This window comes from Argopecten irradians, chromosome 4 (assembly GCF_041381155.1).
Source record: "Argopecten irradians isolate NY chromosome 4, Ai_NY, whole genome shotgun sequence".
NCBI lineage: Eukaryota > Metazoa > Mollusca > Bivalvia > Pectinida > Pectinidae > Argopecten > Argopecten irradians.
Window position 1 is genome coordinate 29,925,363 of NC_091137.1, and position 15,500 is coordinate 29,940,862.

Below are 15,500 nucleotides of genomic sequence, written 5' to 3' on the forward strand. Positions count from 1 at the left end.
ACTGTATAAGGAACCTGCAGAATAATACTGATTAATTCATAAATCAACAATAATTTCGACATTCCTATGTGCACAGTAGGCCTACCTCAATACGACACAAGACACAAACCAAGTGACACAAACATCCATCCAATATTCAAAATGCAATCTCCTTGATCAGCTCTACATTCTCTCTGAGATAATCACTTTAAAGTTATGCCGATAAATTGATTGTAGAGTTAGGAATGATTTTTAGGTCCTACGAACCCCTCCATTTGTTTATAATCACAGTCAAGAAAACGCTTGAATTATTACGTTTGACTTTCACCGCGTCATCAACTTTCAGATGGCGTAGGGGAAGCAACACGTATTTAAAAAATGCACTTCATTTAATTTGAAGGTTTAAAACGATTTAAGTTAATTTTACACAAAAATAACAAGAAATATTTAGTTATACGGTAATGAAATGGTATATTTTGTGGAAGAGAATGTTTTTAAATTTTGAAGCGAGAGCGAGAGCCGCCATATTGCACCATTATAAAATCTACTGACATCTATAAAGTGATAGGGAGTCACCACGTGACGGCTCTCCGCCAATCATTTGGGGACATTTCTGTCCGAGGTGCGATACAAAATTGTGTAACTGACAAGGGAATTCCAAATAGACATCGACTATATGAAAACAGATCAGTGGATCAAACATGTTGAAAAGAAAACTAATGCCGTATTCCAAATACAATTACCATGTTTAAACTGGCTCCATATAGAATTTCAGAAAGAACCTTCTGTCCATTAGAGACAAATAACGATAAATCTTACTTAATTTAACCAAGGGTTTGAAATAATTCTATGATGCTGACTGTAGTATTATCGGTTAGTTTTGCCTTATTCCTACGGTAAACAATACATGCTAAGTACTACCTAGTATTTCTATATTTATCGTTACTTAGGCCTGGTCATAATATAATGCATGTCACGTGTAATCACTTGAGTGGATAGTTTTGAGACTTTAGGCACTTCCTGTAATGTCGGCTAAATAAACAAACGCAGACCAAGACCACGATCGTTCGTCTTCCTTTCCTGGTAAGAAACGAGACATAGTGTCAGAAGAAATCTACGGAAACGTCCTCGTAAATATTTATACTAGTGAAATAACGTGGTGGTACGGTCAGTGCGTGTAATAAAAGGAAGAAACTGTTTAAATAAAGTCGGCAACCCTAAGACCTCGTGGTTTTTGTTTTCCCGCCAAACGGTCAACATGGACAATATCAAACCCCCTCCAGAGTTAGACCTTATAACAAGTGATGGTAACATTGCCGAGAGATGGCGTAAGTGGGAACAAACTATGAGACTGTATTTAGACATAGCCTTAAGTGGCATGAATGAAAAAGAGAAGTGTAGTGCCTTTCTGTACATAATCGGCCAAGATGGGAGGGACGTGTACAACACGATGAATTTTGAAGAGGGGCAGGCAAACAAAATCGAACCTCTATTCAATAAATTCAAACTTTACTGTCAGCCTAGTGAGAACACTATTGTGTGGAGGCATAGGTTTAACACTAGAACTCAAGGAAAAACTGAGAGTATTGACCAGTTCGCGACGGAACTCAGAACAATAGCGTCAAAGTGCAAGTTCGATGCTCTAAATGATGAACTTATCAGAGATCGCATAGTATGTGACGTAAATAACGAGAAGATTAAAGAAAGACTCTTGAGAGATCAAGACTTAACTCTCGCTAAAGCGATATCGACGTGTCGTGCAAGTGAGGAAACGTCTCACATGATGAAAAACTTACATGGTGAAGCCGTGATAGCAAGTGTCACTCGAAGACACACAAGTCACAACAGACCGAGATCAGCATCATCCGGTAATCAAAGAGGTCCTCCAAAACAACAACCTAAGTTTGAATCTTCAAAAACAAGCAGTCCATCGTGTAAAAAATGTGGCCTAACTCATGACAAATTCAAATGCCCCGCTTATGGCAAAAGGTGTATGAAGTGTCATCGATACAATCACTTCATAAAATGCTGTACCAGCACAGCACCACAGTCAAATGGTCAAACTTTTAAGAAACGTGTACACAATGTGAACATCGAGGAAAACTGTGATGAATATGGGACTGAATATGAAACTCTCGACAGTGAAACGCAAAATCTATTCATTGGCTCAGTCGACCAAAAAGATTATTCTACGGAGAGAAAAACCGATGTTGGTAAAGACTCGATACATGTCAATCTGAAAGTTCAAAACGTTGATGTGAGGTTTAAAGTAGATACTGGCTCGCAAGCAAATGTGATTCCAAAGTACATTTTTAACAAAATGGATCCGAAACCGACTCTGTACAAATCTCGCGAAATTCTGTCCAGCTACACATATGACAGAATACCAGTGATCGGAAAAGTTATGTTGGCGGTCAACGGTGAACCTACCGAATTTCATGTGAATGACTCAAACCAAGTTCCGCTGTTAGGATGCAGAAAATCAACAGACTTGGGAATAATCAAGGTAGTGCTCAGTACACAGTTCCTATTGAAAGATCCAACAGAGAACTATCCGAAAGTGTTTCAAGGTTTAGGACACCTTGGTAAACCTTACAAGATCAGCATAGACGAGTCAGTTACACCCTCAGTTAACCCGCCGCGTTCTGTACCCGCATCATTGTACAGTAAACTTAAAAGCACCCTAGATGACATGCAGCAGCTCGATGTGATAAGGAAGGTGGATCATCCTACAGATTGGGTGAATTCTCTCGTGGTAGTAGAGAAAAAGGATGGAAAACTTAGAGTTTGTCTGGACCCAAGAAATCTGAATGTCGCGATTAAGAGAGAACATTTCCAGTTACCGACTATCGAAGAGATTGTGTCAAGGATGTCAAACGCCAAAGTATTCTCGAAGTTGGATGCAAATCATGGATATTGGCAAATCGAACTTGACCCCGAGAGTCAAGAACTCACAACCTTCAATTCTCCGTTCGGGCGGTACTGCTACACGAGAATGCCTTTTGGCATTAAGTCAGCCCAGGAAGTGTTTCAGAAACGCATAAGTCAGTACTTTGATGGACTCAAAGGTGTCGAGACTGACATTGATGATATTTTGGTATGGGGAGAGTCCGAGGCAGAACATGACGAGAACCTAAAACGTGCTCTTGAGAAGTGCGAGGAGATCGGACTGACGCTGAACCGTGATAAATGTCAATTCCGAGTAAAGGAAGTCACGTACATAGGTCATAGGCTCACAGAGAACGGTGTAGAACCTGATCCGAGCAAAATCGAAGCGATAAAGGACATGCCCGAGCCCCAAGACAAGAAAGGTGTAGAACGTTTGTTAGGAACTGTCAATTACCTCGCAAAGTTCATTCCTCAGATGTCGGAAGCAACTGAACCAATCAGGAAACTGCTGAGAAATGACATTGAATTTGAATGGTCACTACCACAGGCAAAAGCCTTTAACAGGATCAAAGAAATCTTATCAAAACATCCAGTGTTAGCCTACTTTGATGTAGCGAAACCTGTGAAAGTAAGTTGTGATGCGTCAAAATCCGGGCTAGGAGCAGTATTACTCCAGGAAGACAAACCAGTGGCATATGCATCTCGAGCCCTAACGGACACAGAAACTAGATACGCTCAGATAGAAAAAGAGCTTTTAGCGGTAGTCTTTGCATTGGAACGTTTTAATCAGTACACGTACGACAAGGAAGTATCGGTGGAGTCTGATCACAAGCCTTTGGAGAACATCATGAAAAAACCTCTAAATCAGGCACCGCCTCGTCTTCAGAGAATGCTACTAAGATTACAGCGCTATGACATAAACCTTCACTATCGTCCCGGTAAAGAGCTCGTTGTCGCAGACACGCTGTCAAGGGCACACCTCAAAAGATGTGAAAATGATTCATTTGACAAAGACATTGTATACCATGTGAATGCCACAATGAGAGAAATGCCCGTGACTGATGAGAAAATGGATGAAATTAGAAACGCAACAACAAGAGATGAGAATCTACAAACACTAGCAAAAGTTATTCTATCAGGATGGCCTGAAACTAGACGTGAAACTCCAGAAAGTATCCACGATTTTTGGCCGCACAAACATGAACTGACAATTGTTGATGGTATAATCCTAAAAGGAATGTGTATCGTTGTGCCCAAGGAACTGAGAAGAGAAATGCTCAACAGAATCCACACAGGACACATGGGCATTGAGAAAAGTAAAAAACGTGCTAGAGAGCTACTGTTTTGGCCAGGAATGTCGTGCCAAATCAACGACATGGTTGCAAAGTGCAGCACCTGTGTAGAATCGAGGAACCGCAACCAGAAAGAACCTATGATTCAATCGGACATTCCAGAAGGACCATGGAATGTAATAGGTACAGACTTGTTCTCATGGAACAATCATGATTATGTCATTGCGACTGATTATTACTCGAGATTCTTCGAGATCGCCAAACTTGACAACACAAGGAGCATTACAGTGATTACCTGCCTTAAGTCGTTTTTCGCAAGACATGGAATTCCTACAGAAGTACGAAGCGACAATGGTCCGCAATACAGTTCTCATGAATTTAAGAAATTCGCAGAGGGATGGGGTTTCAAACACACAACCTCAAGTCCATTCTACCCCCAAGGTAATGGACTGGCTGAGAAAAGTGTTCAAACTGTGAAAAGGCTACTAGAGAAGTCCATCAAGGACGAAAAGGATCCCTACCTCAGCCTACTAGAGTATCGGAACACACCGACAGACACAGAGTCGCCTGCAAAGTTGTTAATGAGCAGAGAACTCCGTTCTATAATTCCTGTGATCCCAGAGAAATTACGACCTAAAGTGGTAAATCGTGAAAAAGTGAAAGTTCAAAGGGAAATAACTCATTCTAAACAGGTCGACCAGTACAACAAAGGTTCGAAACCACTACGACCACTCGAACCGAACGATCAAGTCCGGTTTAGGAAACAAGATCAGTGGAAACCCGGAAATGTCATTCGAACTCATTCACCTCGATCATACATAGTGGAAACATCCGAAGGACAACTCTTCAGGAGAAACAGGAGAGACATTATTCACTCCAAAGAGGAAACGTCAAAAGGGTACCCAGTCAAAATGAGGTATTTGATGGCTATGAAAATGCTCAGCCTGAACAACCAAAATGTCCAGAAATGCCGAAACGACAACTGGGAACACCAACCCGACGACCGGAAACATCTAAGCACCAACTGGAGACTCCGAAATTGCAGCCGGAAGCACCAACCAACGCACCTGAACAAACCTTCATTCGAACCAGGTCCGGCAGAAATGTAGTGCCACCAGCAAAGTTCAGAGACTACGAGTGTACTAAGTGCTAATGGGGCAGAATAATCCCCAAGTTACATATGTAGGTGTAGGTGAGGGCAGTCTACCCTTTCCTAATTATTACTTCCGTTTATGCCATTAAAATTAATAATATGCACATTTGCAAACTTTTGGAATCTGGCTAAACAGATGTAATAATGAAAAGTGTTTAATTTTCAAGTTCAAGTGTTATTGCAATAAAGTTACATACCTTAATGTGTTTTCCAGAACTCTATTTGAACTGACAATAATTTCCATGATTACAGTGCATAATCAGTGATTTGATATTACTAGTCCAAGTCAGTCTAGTCAATGTGATGTATTATTCTGTTAGAACTGTTTACATGTTTACATGGACGTTTGAAAAGTTCAAAGCTGTGTTACAACAGGAAAAAATAACTAACTAGTGCTTAACATCAATACGCAATGCTTTATTGAAAATTCAGTCCTATAAATCTCTGTTCTTTACAGGATATTTCCAGCGTATGAACTGTGCTAAAAATAAGAGAAAACATATATTTTGTCTAAGTATGTTTTCTATATCATTATAGATCAATTCCAGGAATTTCTCTTTTTAAAGAAAGGGGTTGTAGTATTATCGGTTAGTTTTGCCTTATTCCTACGGTAAACAATACATGCTAAGTACTACCTAGTATTTCTATATTTATCGTTACTTAGGCCTGGTCATAATATAATGCATGTCACGTGTATTCACTTGAGTGGATAGTTTTTAGACTTTAGGCACTTCCTGTAATGTCGGCTAAATAAACAAACGCAGACCAAGACCACGATCGTTCGTCTTCCTTTCCTGGTAAGAAACGAGACACTGACTATGAACAGATTTTAAATTTTCAAAGTTTATTATCATTGGGAAGAGCCATACACAACTATATGAAGTGCCGTCACTAAGACGATAGCAGCTCCGGTAACGTTTCAACAACAATGATACAAACATAAGCCTATCCAGTCCAATTATATTAAGGTAGGTCCATACTTTTGAAAACCGCGCCAATTCATATGACGCTATACCGGAAGTTGCGGAGGTTGTTTTGAATTCCAGAATGGTTTCCGATACGCCACGACATCCCACTTGGATATTTTTTCAATAGGTGAAAATTGTTTACATATAATGTTGAATGTTTAAAATCATTAAATAAATCAAATAAAAGCAGTGAAGTGAAAATTATATGCTATCTCTGAGGTTTTTGCGTTCCCTGTCGTAAATGGGAATGGATTTTCAAACACCGGAAGTGCCGTTCGTCGCTATAAATGATAAGAGGGGACCCGGCCGGACCGAAATTCCGGAATTCTAAAAAAATCGCATACGGATTTCCTTTAAACACAAAATTTGGAGAAAATCATAAAAACAAACAGACATAAACCAGATATACTATCACAAAAACATATGAACTGATGTGGAATGTTTTTTTGCGGCATGATTTTCAAAAAATAGTCAAATATGACCCATCTTAGCACTGGATGAAATGGGGGTAGGGTTGTGAGTTACAAACTTCAAGCTTACAAAATTGTGAAATTTCGATCGAGGACCTCATGTTTTTATATGATATTTGAAAAACATATAATCTTGGGCATATCATATACATATATTGTGAAATTGACATGGGTTTTCATTTCCTTTTTGGCCTATTCATTGATTTTTTTACGGGCGAAAATATGACAAAACATGATAATTACGTATAGAAACGGTCCTGGAAAATAACAAAAATTAGTTAGCATTTGAAAAAATACAAGATTTTTGTATATTGTTCTATCGTTAGAAATTTAGGACAAAAAATCAACAGGATCGAGACTACATTCACCCTAATATTACAGAAAACATAATTTTATGAATTTTTCTATTTTCGGCCAGCAAATTTGCATGGATAGTATATTTTAAGCTCAAATATCTCAAAAAGTAGTTCGAGAACACCCTTTTATCTTTACAGATTTGAAATCTACATGAAAAATGCAAGAAAATAAGACCTGTTAGAAAAAAATGACATGGGTTTTCACAAAAGTATGGAGCTACCTTAAGCGCATGCTGAACGTTTACTTTATGACCATCGCAGCCGGAAGTCAACCAGCCTTCTCATAGTACGTTGATTTACAAGGATTTTAAATAATTTGAAATTATTTAGATTCTTGTTTGTCACAGTGCAACGAGTTAAAAAATGTTTTTCGAGTATATAAAAATCTCCTATTTGGTACAGTTTAGTAAATAATTACATGTCTTCGCTTTTGTTTTTAAATCACGGAGGTAATCTTTAACTTTTGTTTTGAAATTACAGTGGCAGAGAGATTCACGGCAGCAAACCATCGACAAGCCAGACAATCGTTAACCAGAGGGAATATTTCTCTGCCCTGTCCTCGAGGTAGGGGGAAATCATATTAATCTCCGGATGAAGAATACATCAATATTCTGTAGGTTTTTTACAACCGAAATAAGATTGAATGGTATGACCTTTACAGTTAACCTGATTTAGCAATGGGAAATGTTTGAATTAATTTGCAGTTAATCTGATTTAGCAATGGAAAATGTTTAAATTAATTTGCAGTTAACCTGATTTAGCAATGGAAAATGTTTAAGTTAATTTTCTTTTGTGCCAAAAAACGACAGTTTTTGTTTTTCCAATAATGATTTATGAACTTATTTGAAAAGTTTGTTTGTGTGGTTTCGGGATTATGAGAACAATGATGGCGCTGTCATCAGCATACAGAAATTATTTACAAAAATCTTCAATACTAATTTTCATATCACTGATATAAACCTAAACCAGGAGTGTCCCTAATAAGCGTCCTTAAGGTAAACCACATGAGATGTTACTCAATGTTGAGTGAACCCTATATATACTTACCAACTGATATATGTATGAATTACGCATACTAAGTATTTAAAGTCTCGCTAATTTTCACCCGGATGCTTGTTCAAGTAACATTTTAAAAACATATCGTTTCAATCGGCGACTGCTATGAGTCAAACGCAATTATATGCACAATTTGACACGGTGGTATATTTTCCTGGATAATGTAAAGTGAGACAACACCGATAGTACAAGCAGTGAACGTCTGGCGACATTAACAGCTCCTGTCATGGCGCTGCTCTTTCTCTGTCTTTCTCTTAGCCTCTTCTGCACGTTGAATGGTAAGTGAACTATTACAACGTCTATTATGTGTGTCTTGTCTAAAAAATTGTTTTTGTTTGATATTAATCCCCTTTTAACCTAGAACATAAATGTAAAAGGTTTTGTGTTGTGAATACAAATCCCGAAAAATCAGACACCATCATGGGAAAGGCATCGACCATCGACCACTACATGACAACATGGTATATATATTGACACAATATCCATCAATTCATTCACTCCTGAAAAAAATATGATAAGCCTTCCTAGCTTTTGAAATAGAAGAGATAACATACTACGTATATAATCTACATAAACTTCTCGTTTCACGATGGTGTAATGAAGGAAATAGGTACATCTGTTCGCCCGTTTGTAGCATAATGGTACTGGATGGAGTACCCTGATCCGTGTCTTCAATGGCAATATGTTTCAGTTAGTAAGTACTTATCGGAGCAACGTTATCACACGGAGACACACTGCGAATAATGAACAACACAGATCGTGTCCCACAACAAAGATTTAAAGTTATGTACAGACATCCACATAATGTTTAATGGAGTTACTAAAAGGTGACAAATAGATTGATGTTAGAGACGAATAAAGTACAAACAAACCATTTATAACACTTAGTAAAGACTCTACCCTTACTTATTGTATTTATCTTTAGTTCCCTTCAATAAATATATATATTGTTTACTGAAGCCACATTGAATAGACCATACTAATATTTATCTCTTTACAAAAGTTTGCTATTTTCCACGTTTTCATTTCTTCAGTATTTATTTAAGCATCGTACTATATTTAGTTGGCAGTTATGGAAGTATGCCAGCGCGCTTTATTCAATTTTCCGCTGTCCAGTTGACATTCATACTCCAATCATTGTCAAAGTAATGTCGTTCAATGCTTATTTTTAAATTTGATAACAATGTTAGAACATAATCTCAACAGATTCTGTATCTATAATGAATAAAACAAATCCATTTCCATTTGAAAAGACAACTTCTGTGATCGCTCACACGACAATCGTGACGTCACAATGACGATAATGGCAGTTTGTGGGCTCATAAACTTTGTAAGATTAAATATATAGTGGGACTGTGGTAAAAATGTACATATTTAGTGTACAGCTAACCGAGACGTTAATACATACAATCCCGCAAGCGATTGTGCTAGTTCGAGCTATATCGTGTTTGTGTTACTGTAAAGTTTTAGTTAGTCCTCCGCGATAGATTTTTGAGTACGTTTTTTTATTTGTATATTAGAAAAAGAAGTCTTATATTTGGTTAAAGTTTCGAACTACAGTAAAGCACGGTTATAACGAACCTGTGGGACCGGCAAAATCACTTCGTTATAAACATAGTTCGTTATACATATATTACATACATATCATAGAAACCATTGTGGCGAATGAAAATTACTACGTTATAACTATGAATTCATTGTAAGCTTGTTCGTAATAAACGTGGTTAACTGTATAATTGATGAAATTACTACGCTCTTCGTGATGTGGACTTATTCATACGAGTTTGATTGCCATAATCTTATATAACAACAATATATAGCTAAATATATATGTATTCTAACCATGAACGTTTTAGCAGGACTTGCAATAATATTGCAAGTCCTGCTAAAACGTTCATGGTTAGAATACATATATATTTAGCTATATATTGTTGTTATATAAGATTACTAAAATAATCAATTTAAAGAGTGTACATCAGAATCAATGTTGTCAATATCATATCAACTACGTTGTCCATTTTCTTGGTTGGAGAAACATCTTTTTATATAAATAATGCTTCTAGAACTTCTTTTAGCTATATTTGAGCAGATACACAAAGTATATAATTCGCAACAATGGTTCAAAACATCAAAAGAGTGTTGTAAGTGACAAATTAAGAACAGTTTATTTGACAAAGGTATGGGTTAATCAGACAAATGGCAGTTGGGAGGCAGACATATTGGTTGTGTAAAATGAAATGAATATTTTGAATAAGGATATTTATGAAACCAGATAAATGTGGGAGGGTTTTCTATGAAGGGACAAAGATAAAATTAATATTAATAAAATCTTAAAATAGATTTAATAAAGTTTTAAAAATCATTAACAGACAAAACAACTTCATCAGTAATGTTTAGTTTTTAATGTACCTAGTCATTCAAATGAATAGTATATCAAATTTGTTTTTCTATTTTACTCTAAAATTGAACATAGTACATGTACAGGGAAAAGCAAAAGTCTGGTCCCAAAAAGTAAAAAAGTCCTAACAAGTCTTACTACGGTACACAAAATAAGAAAGATATAAGGCTTGTACAAAAATAAAAAATAAAAACATTTTGGAAAATGAAATATGCTCACAAAAATTAATTTGTTAAACCTTTACTAATATAGGTCACTCAATCCTGACACAGATTCTTATCTGAGCTCAAAACTAAATTGTACTGATAATAAAAGCCCTACTACACTTTATCCTTGATCATATATTTTAACACACTAACATTCTGCCGTTGTGCAATCACTGTGCGAGCACTAGTCGTGGCTATGTACCGCCTAGTCTGAGGATATTATTTAAATTTAATGTACTGTATATGGATCTTCCTGGTTTCCCGGTATTAAGCACTATGAATATGAAGTTTCCGTCCATCTGGCAGACTCGGGCACATCGTTTCCTTATGAGACCAGATATTCATGTATCATAGTGTATAAGTAATATTCGTCTGAGTAAATAAAGTGAATAATGAGCGTGTAAAACGTCATAATAGTATTTTTCCTTTGTGTTTTATAACCACCATAATACTAAATAACGGTTTCTTATGTAATTCATGTTAAATGTATTACAAGAATTATTGGTATTGTGATTTTGACAATGAAAGCTTAGTTTAAACAGTATTTTATTTATATAATGACACATAATATAAATTGTGTATAATACAGTTCATAAACACATTTAGGAATCTATAACTCTATGTGAGAGTCTTCATAACCAAGTCTAACTAAGCCCTACTAATATGCTGGGTTTTTTTTCATTTGAAACAATTTTTATTTGTATTTTTCACTTATATAACAGTACAAAGACAGATTACAGAAAACATCACTTGCTCACTCACTTTATCACTTGGAAGACGTACTTGTGCCTTCTGGTCAGATAAAATGGATTTGAATGCCAAGATTACAATTTGCTTTGTCTTTCTTTTTGATATATCTATATAATTATTCATGATAATAATAACATTATCCGGTATTATGTTCTCAATAATTATTACACAATATAACAGTCAATGTTTACTGTGATTTTACTAGTTAGTAGTAGCTTGATACTATGTATGTAATAAAAGCCCTACTATAATATTAATATCATAAGTTATTGACACTAGCACACGATGTTAAAATCGTCGCTTTTTTCCTTGACTTCGACTTTTGGATGACTTTCATTCTATAAAGATGCTCCATCGATGACGAATGGTATTTTCAACTATCAAAAACAGGAGTAAACGAATTAGTATTTTTCTTTAGTTACAAAAATTACTCATTTTATACCATTACAAGCATTGAACATTTTGAGCTTCTAATTTTACTTCAAGATAAAAATAATTAATTGCGTCCCGAAAAAAAATCATGGTACTATATATATGGCCAATATAGAATGAAATACTGATTGCAGGTCATGTACCAAAAGGAAAATAAATTATTTTACATGTATTTTTGTGTTAATAAGACATATATGTACATGCTTAAACATCAGTTGTTGTTCAAATGATGGGTATCGTTTTTGGTCTGTCGGCGAGGGAGCAGCTATAAAACGTACTTTTAATATATGTTTTCCCCTGGAAGAGACATCCGTTCCAACTTCGCTCCCATAGTGTATGGAACGGGCGACTAATATGCCAGACCCAGATTTCTCGAAACAATCAGATTTAATTTAAGGTAAGTCACTACATGGGTTAATATCAATATCAGTGTCATATATTGTTTTGCTATGTGAAAGGCATTTCAGGAGAAAAAACAAGTGACCAATCATAGGCCTAGATTAAGTTAGAGCAATTTGTTTCGAGAAATCGGTGTCGTGTGGGATTTTTGCTGTTCGAGTTCTTGTGCAGTATACTTCAGTGATATAGCACAATACATATAGTATTAGTAGATAAAAACGCTATCGAAAGAGACACAACACGATGACAGTCTCACCAAACCTCACACGTATACGTACTTATATAATTGCCGCGGGCGGGCTTTATGAATACATGATTGACCATCATACAGTGACATTATCAATGATAAGACGTTAAGAAGACTACTGACGCGGACATCTATGCTAGGGATGAGATAGAGGTAACACAAGGAATGATAGATTGATATTAAAAATTACAAAAGACACGAGCGTTAGGAAGTGTGAAATAAAGAGGTATGGCGCAAATCAGCTCGTTTCGACCTAAAGGTGACCATTTTCAAAATCCAAAAATAAATATCAAAATATGAAGTGGCTGAATACATATACTTCAGATCTGATATATAAATGATCTTATTTGGAAAAAAGTAATTTGTTAACTGCAGTAGATAATTAATTAAATGACCAAAAAGTTACATAATCGTTTGATTCGGGATTTTTGGTTGGGGTTTTCCTGTATTAAAATCCACTTTAAACATAGAGCGCATCGGAGGACCAACTTTTACAATGGCTCATTTTATTTAGCATAGTAAAATACAACTTTAATCATATTCCAAAAAGTGGTCCTCCGATGCGCTCGTGTCGAAAAATGAGAAAAACCGTGATTGATAAAATATTGTTAGTCAATATCATCAGACTGCGTATGAATTAATGTAAAATCAACCTATCAGCCTATCAAGGTTCTGTAGCTCAGATGGGTGAGACGGCGCACCGTATACTGGAGGTTCAGAATTCGTATCGCTTTATTGTCTGAATTTTTATTATTTTAGCATGCAATAAACATGTAGATCCTTTATTTTGTCATAACAAATAGATATTTTGAATTGAATGTGACATCAAGTAAATAATGTCAAAATTAAAGATGATGAAAGAAAAATGGGAAAATGTCATAATATTCATATACATTTAAATTTCATATATTGTGTAAATTGTATACATTGTGTCACGCCAACCCAGGTACAAAAAGGGAAAGTCAGTATGGATTAGTAATAATGATTAATACAATTTAAATTATGCGAACAATGAAATAGATTTATTAGTGGCAATCTATTTTGGACAAGGGAGAGTCACAATACGTCACGTGACATTTTACTACTGGAAAAAATTATTTTGATTATAAAAAAAAAGTATTCCATGCATTCCTACTTACTGAACGTTCTTTATTTCAATAGATATTTGAAGGGACAATTCAGTCTGAGAGTACATTTAAATTTCCACATATATCGGAAACAAACAGTTCTAAAGGAAATTAGAGTAGTTGGTACTATTGTAATACAGTGTGTGTATCAGAATAGCTCACTGTGGCGAAATGTGTATGAAATGTTGACATTCGCTCGTTGTCCGACATTATTAGTTATATAGTCAGTTACTGACCCCCTATAAAGGCATAGAGGGTCAATAAGATTTATAGGGGGCGAGGGCGTAGCCCGAGCTTCCTATACTTCTTACTGACCCTCTATGCCTTTATAGGGGGTCAGTAACTGACTATATAACGAATTTATCGCATCTAGGACCATTTATTTGTTTTATTAATTCTTTGTTTCCTTTTTGTTTGGTCAAGAATCTGAAATCAAACTTAAATCAAACTGGCACGAATGATAACAAACAATCGCCACTTTTGAAATAATTGGCCTATGCTAAATATTTATCAATGTATTTCTTTCAAGAATTTTCAAATATACTGTATAAGGAACCTACAGAATAATAATGAATATTTCATAAATCAACAATAATTTCGACATTTCTATGTGCACAGTAGGCCTACCTCAATACGACACCAGACCGTCTGTATATTGAAAGCATCACAAACAAGAGTGACACAAACATCCATCTAACATTTTAAGCACAATCTCCTTGATCATCTGTGCATTCTCGCTGAGATAATCACTTAAAAGTTATGCCGATAAATTGATTGTATAGTGAAGATTGATCTGTAGGTACGGACACCTCCATTTGTTTATAATCACAGTCTAGAACACGCTTGAATTGTTACGTTTGACTTTCGCCGCGTCATCAACTTTCAAACTGGCGTAGGGGAAGCAACTCGTATTTAAAAAAATGCATTTCATGTAATTTGAAGTATTAAAACGATTAAAATTATTTTTACACAAAAATTAACAAGTAATATATAGTTTTACGGTAATGAAGTGGTATATTTAGTTGAAGATAATGTGTTTAAACTTTGAAGCGAGGGCGAGAGCCGCCATATTGCACCATAGTAAAATTTACTGACCCCCTATAAAGTGATAGGGGGTCACCACGTGACGGCTCTCCGCCAATCATTTGGTGACATTCGCTCGTTGTCCGACATTGTTGTGGTCGTATGTCGTGTACGTCGAACCTGACAGTGGAAAAGGCAACTTTTGTCTAGAACTTCGCAGCAGTAGTGTCTTAACCTGATTAAGTGCATGTTACTGTCTAAACACAATCCATCAACTCCTCTGGGTTATCATATATATCAGGTCGGGTACGTGTACATCGTATGTTATTGTATATATATATATATGGGTGCAAGTAGATTACATATTGTACGGTCTAAGGGAGATAATGATAACCCTTACGGTAAGATATTTTAGTTGCGAGTGAACATTTCCTTTTTCAACCATTCAACGTCAATGTGATAAAAATAGTTCTATAAACATTTGAAAATATAACGAAACCTTACTTACTGACCGATAGATAGAGGTTACATAACTTGCGGTTATTGAATATGGAATTTATTTCACACTCGTAAGTTATTTCTAAAGAGGTACAAAAGACACTATCTAAAATTAATTTCATATCCAACAACCACTCGTTATGTAACCTCTATTTATCTGTAATTTGAAGAAAAAAACATTTCTCATCTAGTTTAAGTGCTGTTGATAAGAATGCCATTCTCTTTGATAACATGTGATATAACAGTTTATATGCTTT

The 15,500-nt window shown here is 35.8% G+C and overlaps 1 protein-coding gene across 2 annotated transcripts in view; it reads left to right on the forward strand.

The window, feature by feature from the left end:
* Window positions 1-7,682: 7,682 nt before the first annotated feature.
* LOC138321250 (uncharacterized) overlaps window positions 7,683-15,500 on the forward strand; it is a 42,429-nt gene continuing 34,611 nt past the window's right edge. The window contains exon 1 of one of the 2 annotated variants that reach the window (XM_069264790.1): window positions 7,683-8,441. In XM_069264790.1, the coding sequence (XP_069120891.1) occupies window positions 8,390-8,441 (52 nt within the window). In that variant the 5' untranslated portion in view covers window positions 7,683-8,389. The remainder of the gene's footprint in view (window positions 8,442-15,500) is intronic. The other variant, XM_069264789.1, reaches the window with a different exon arrangement.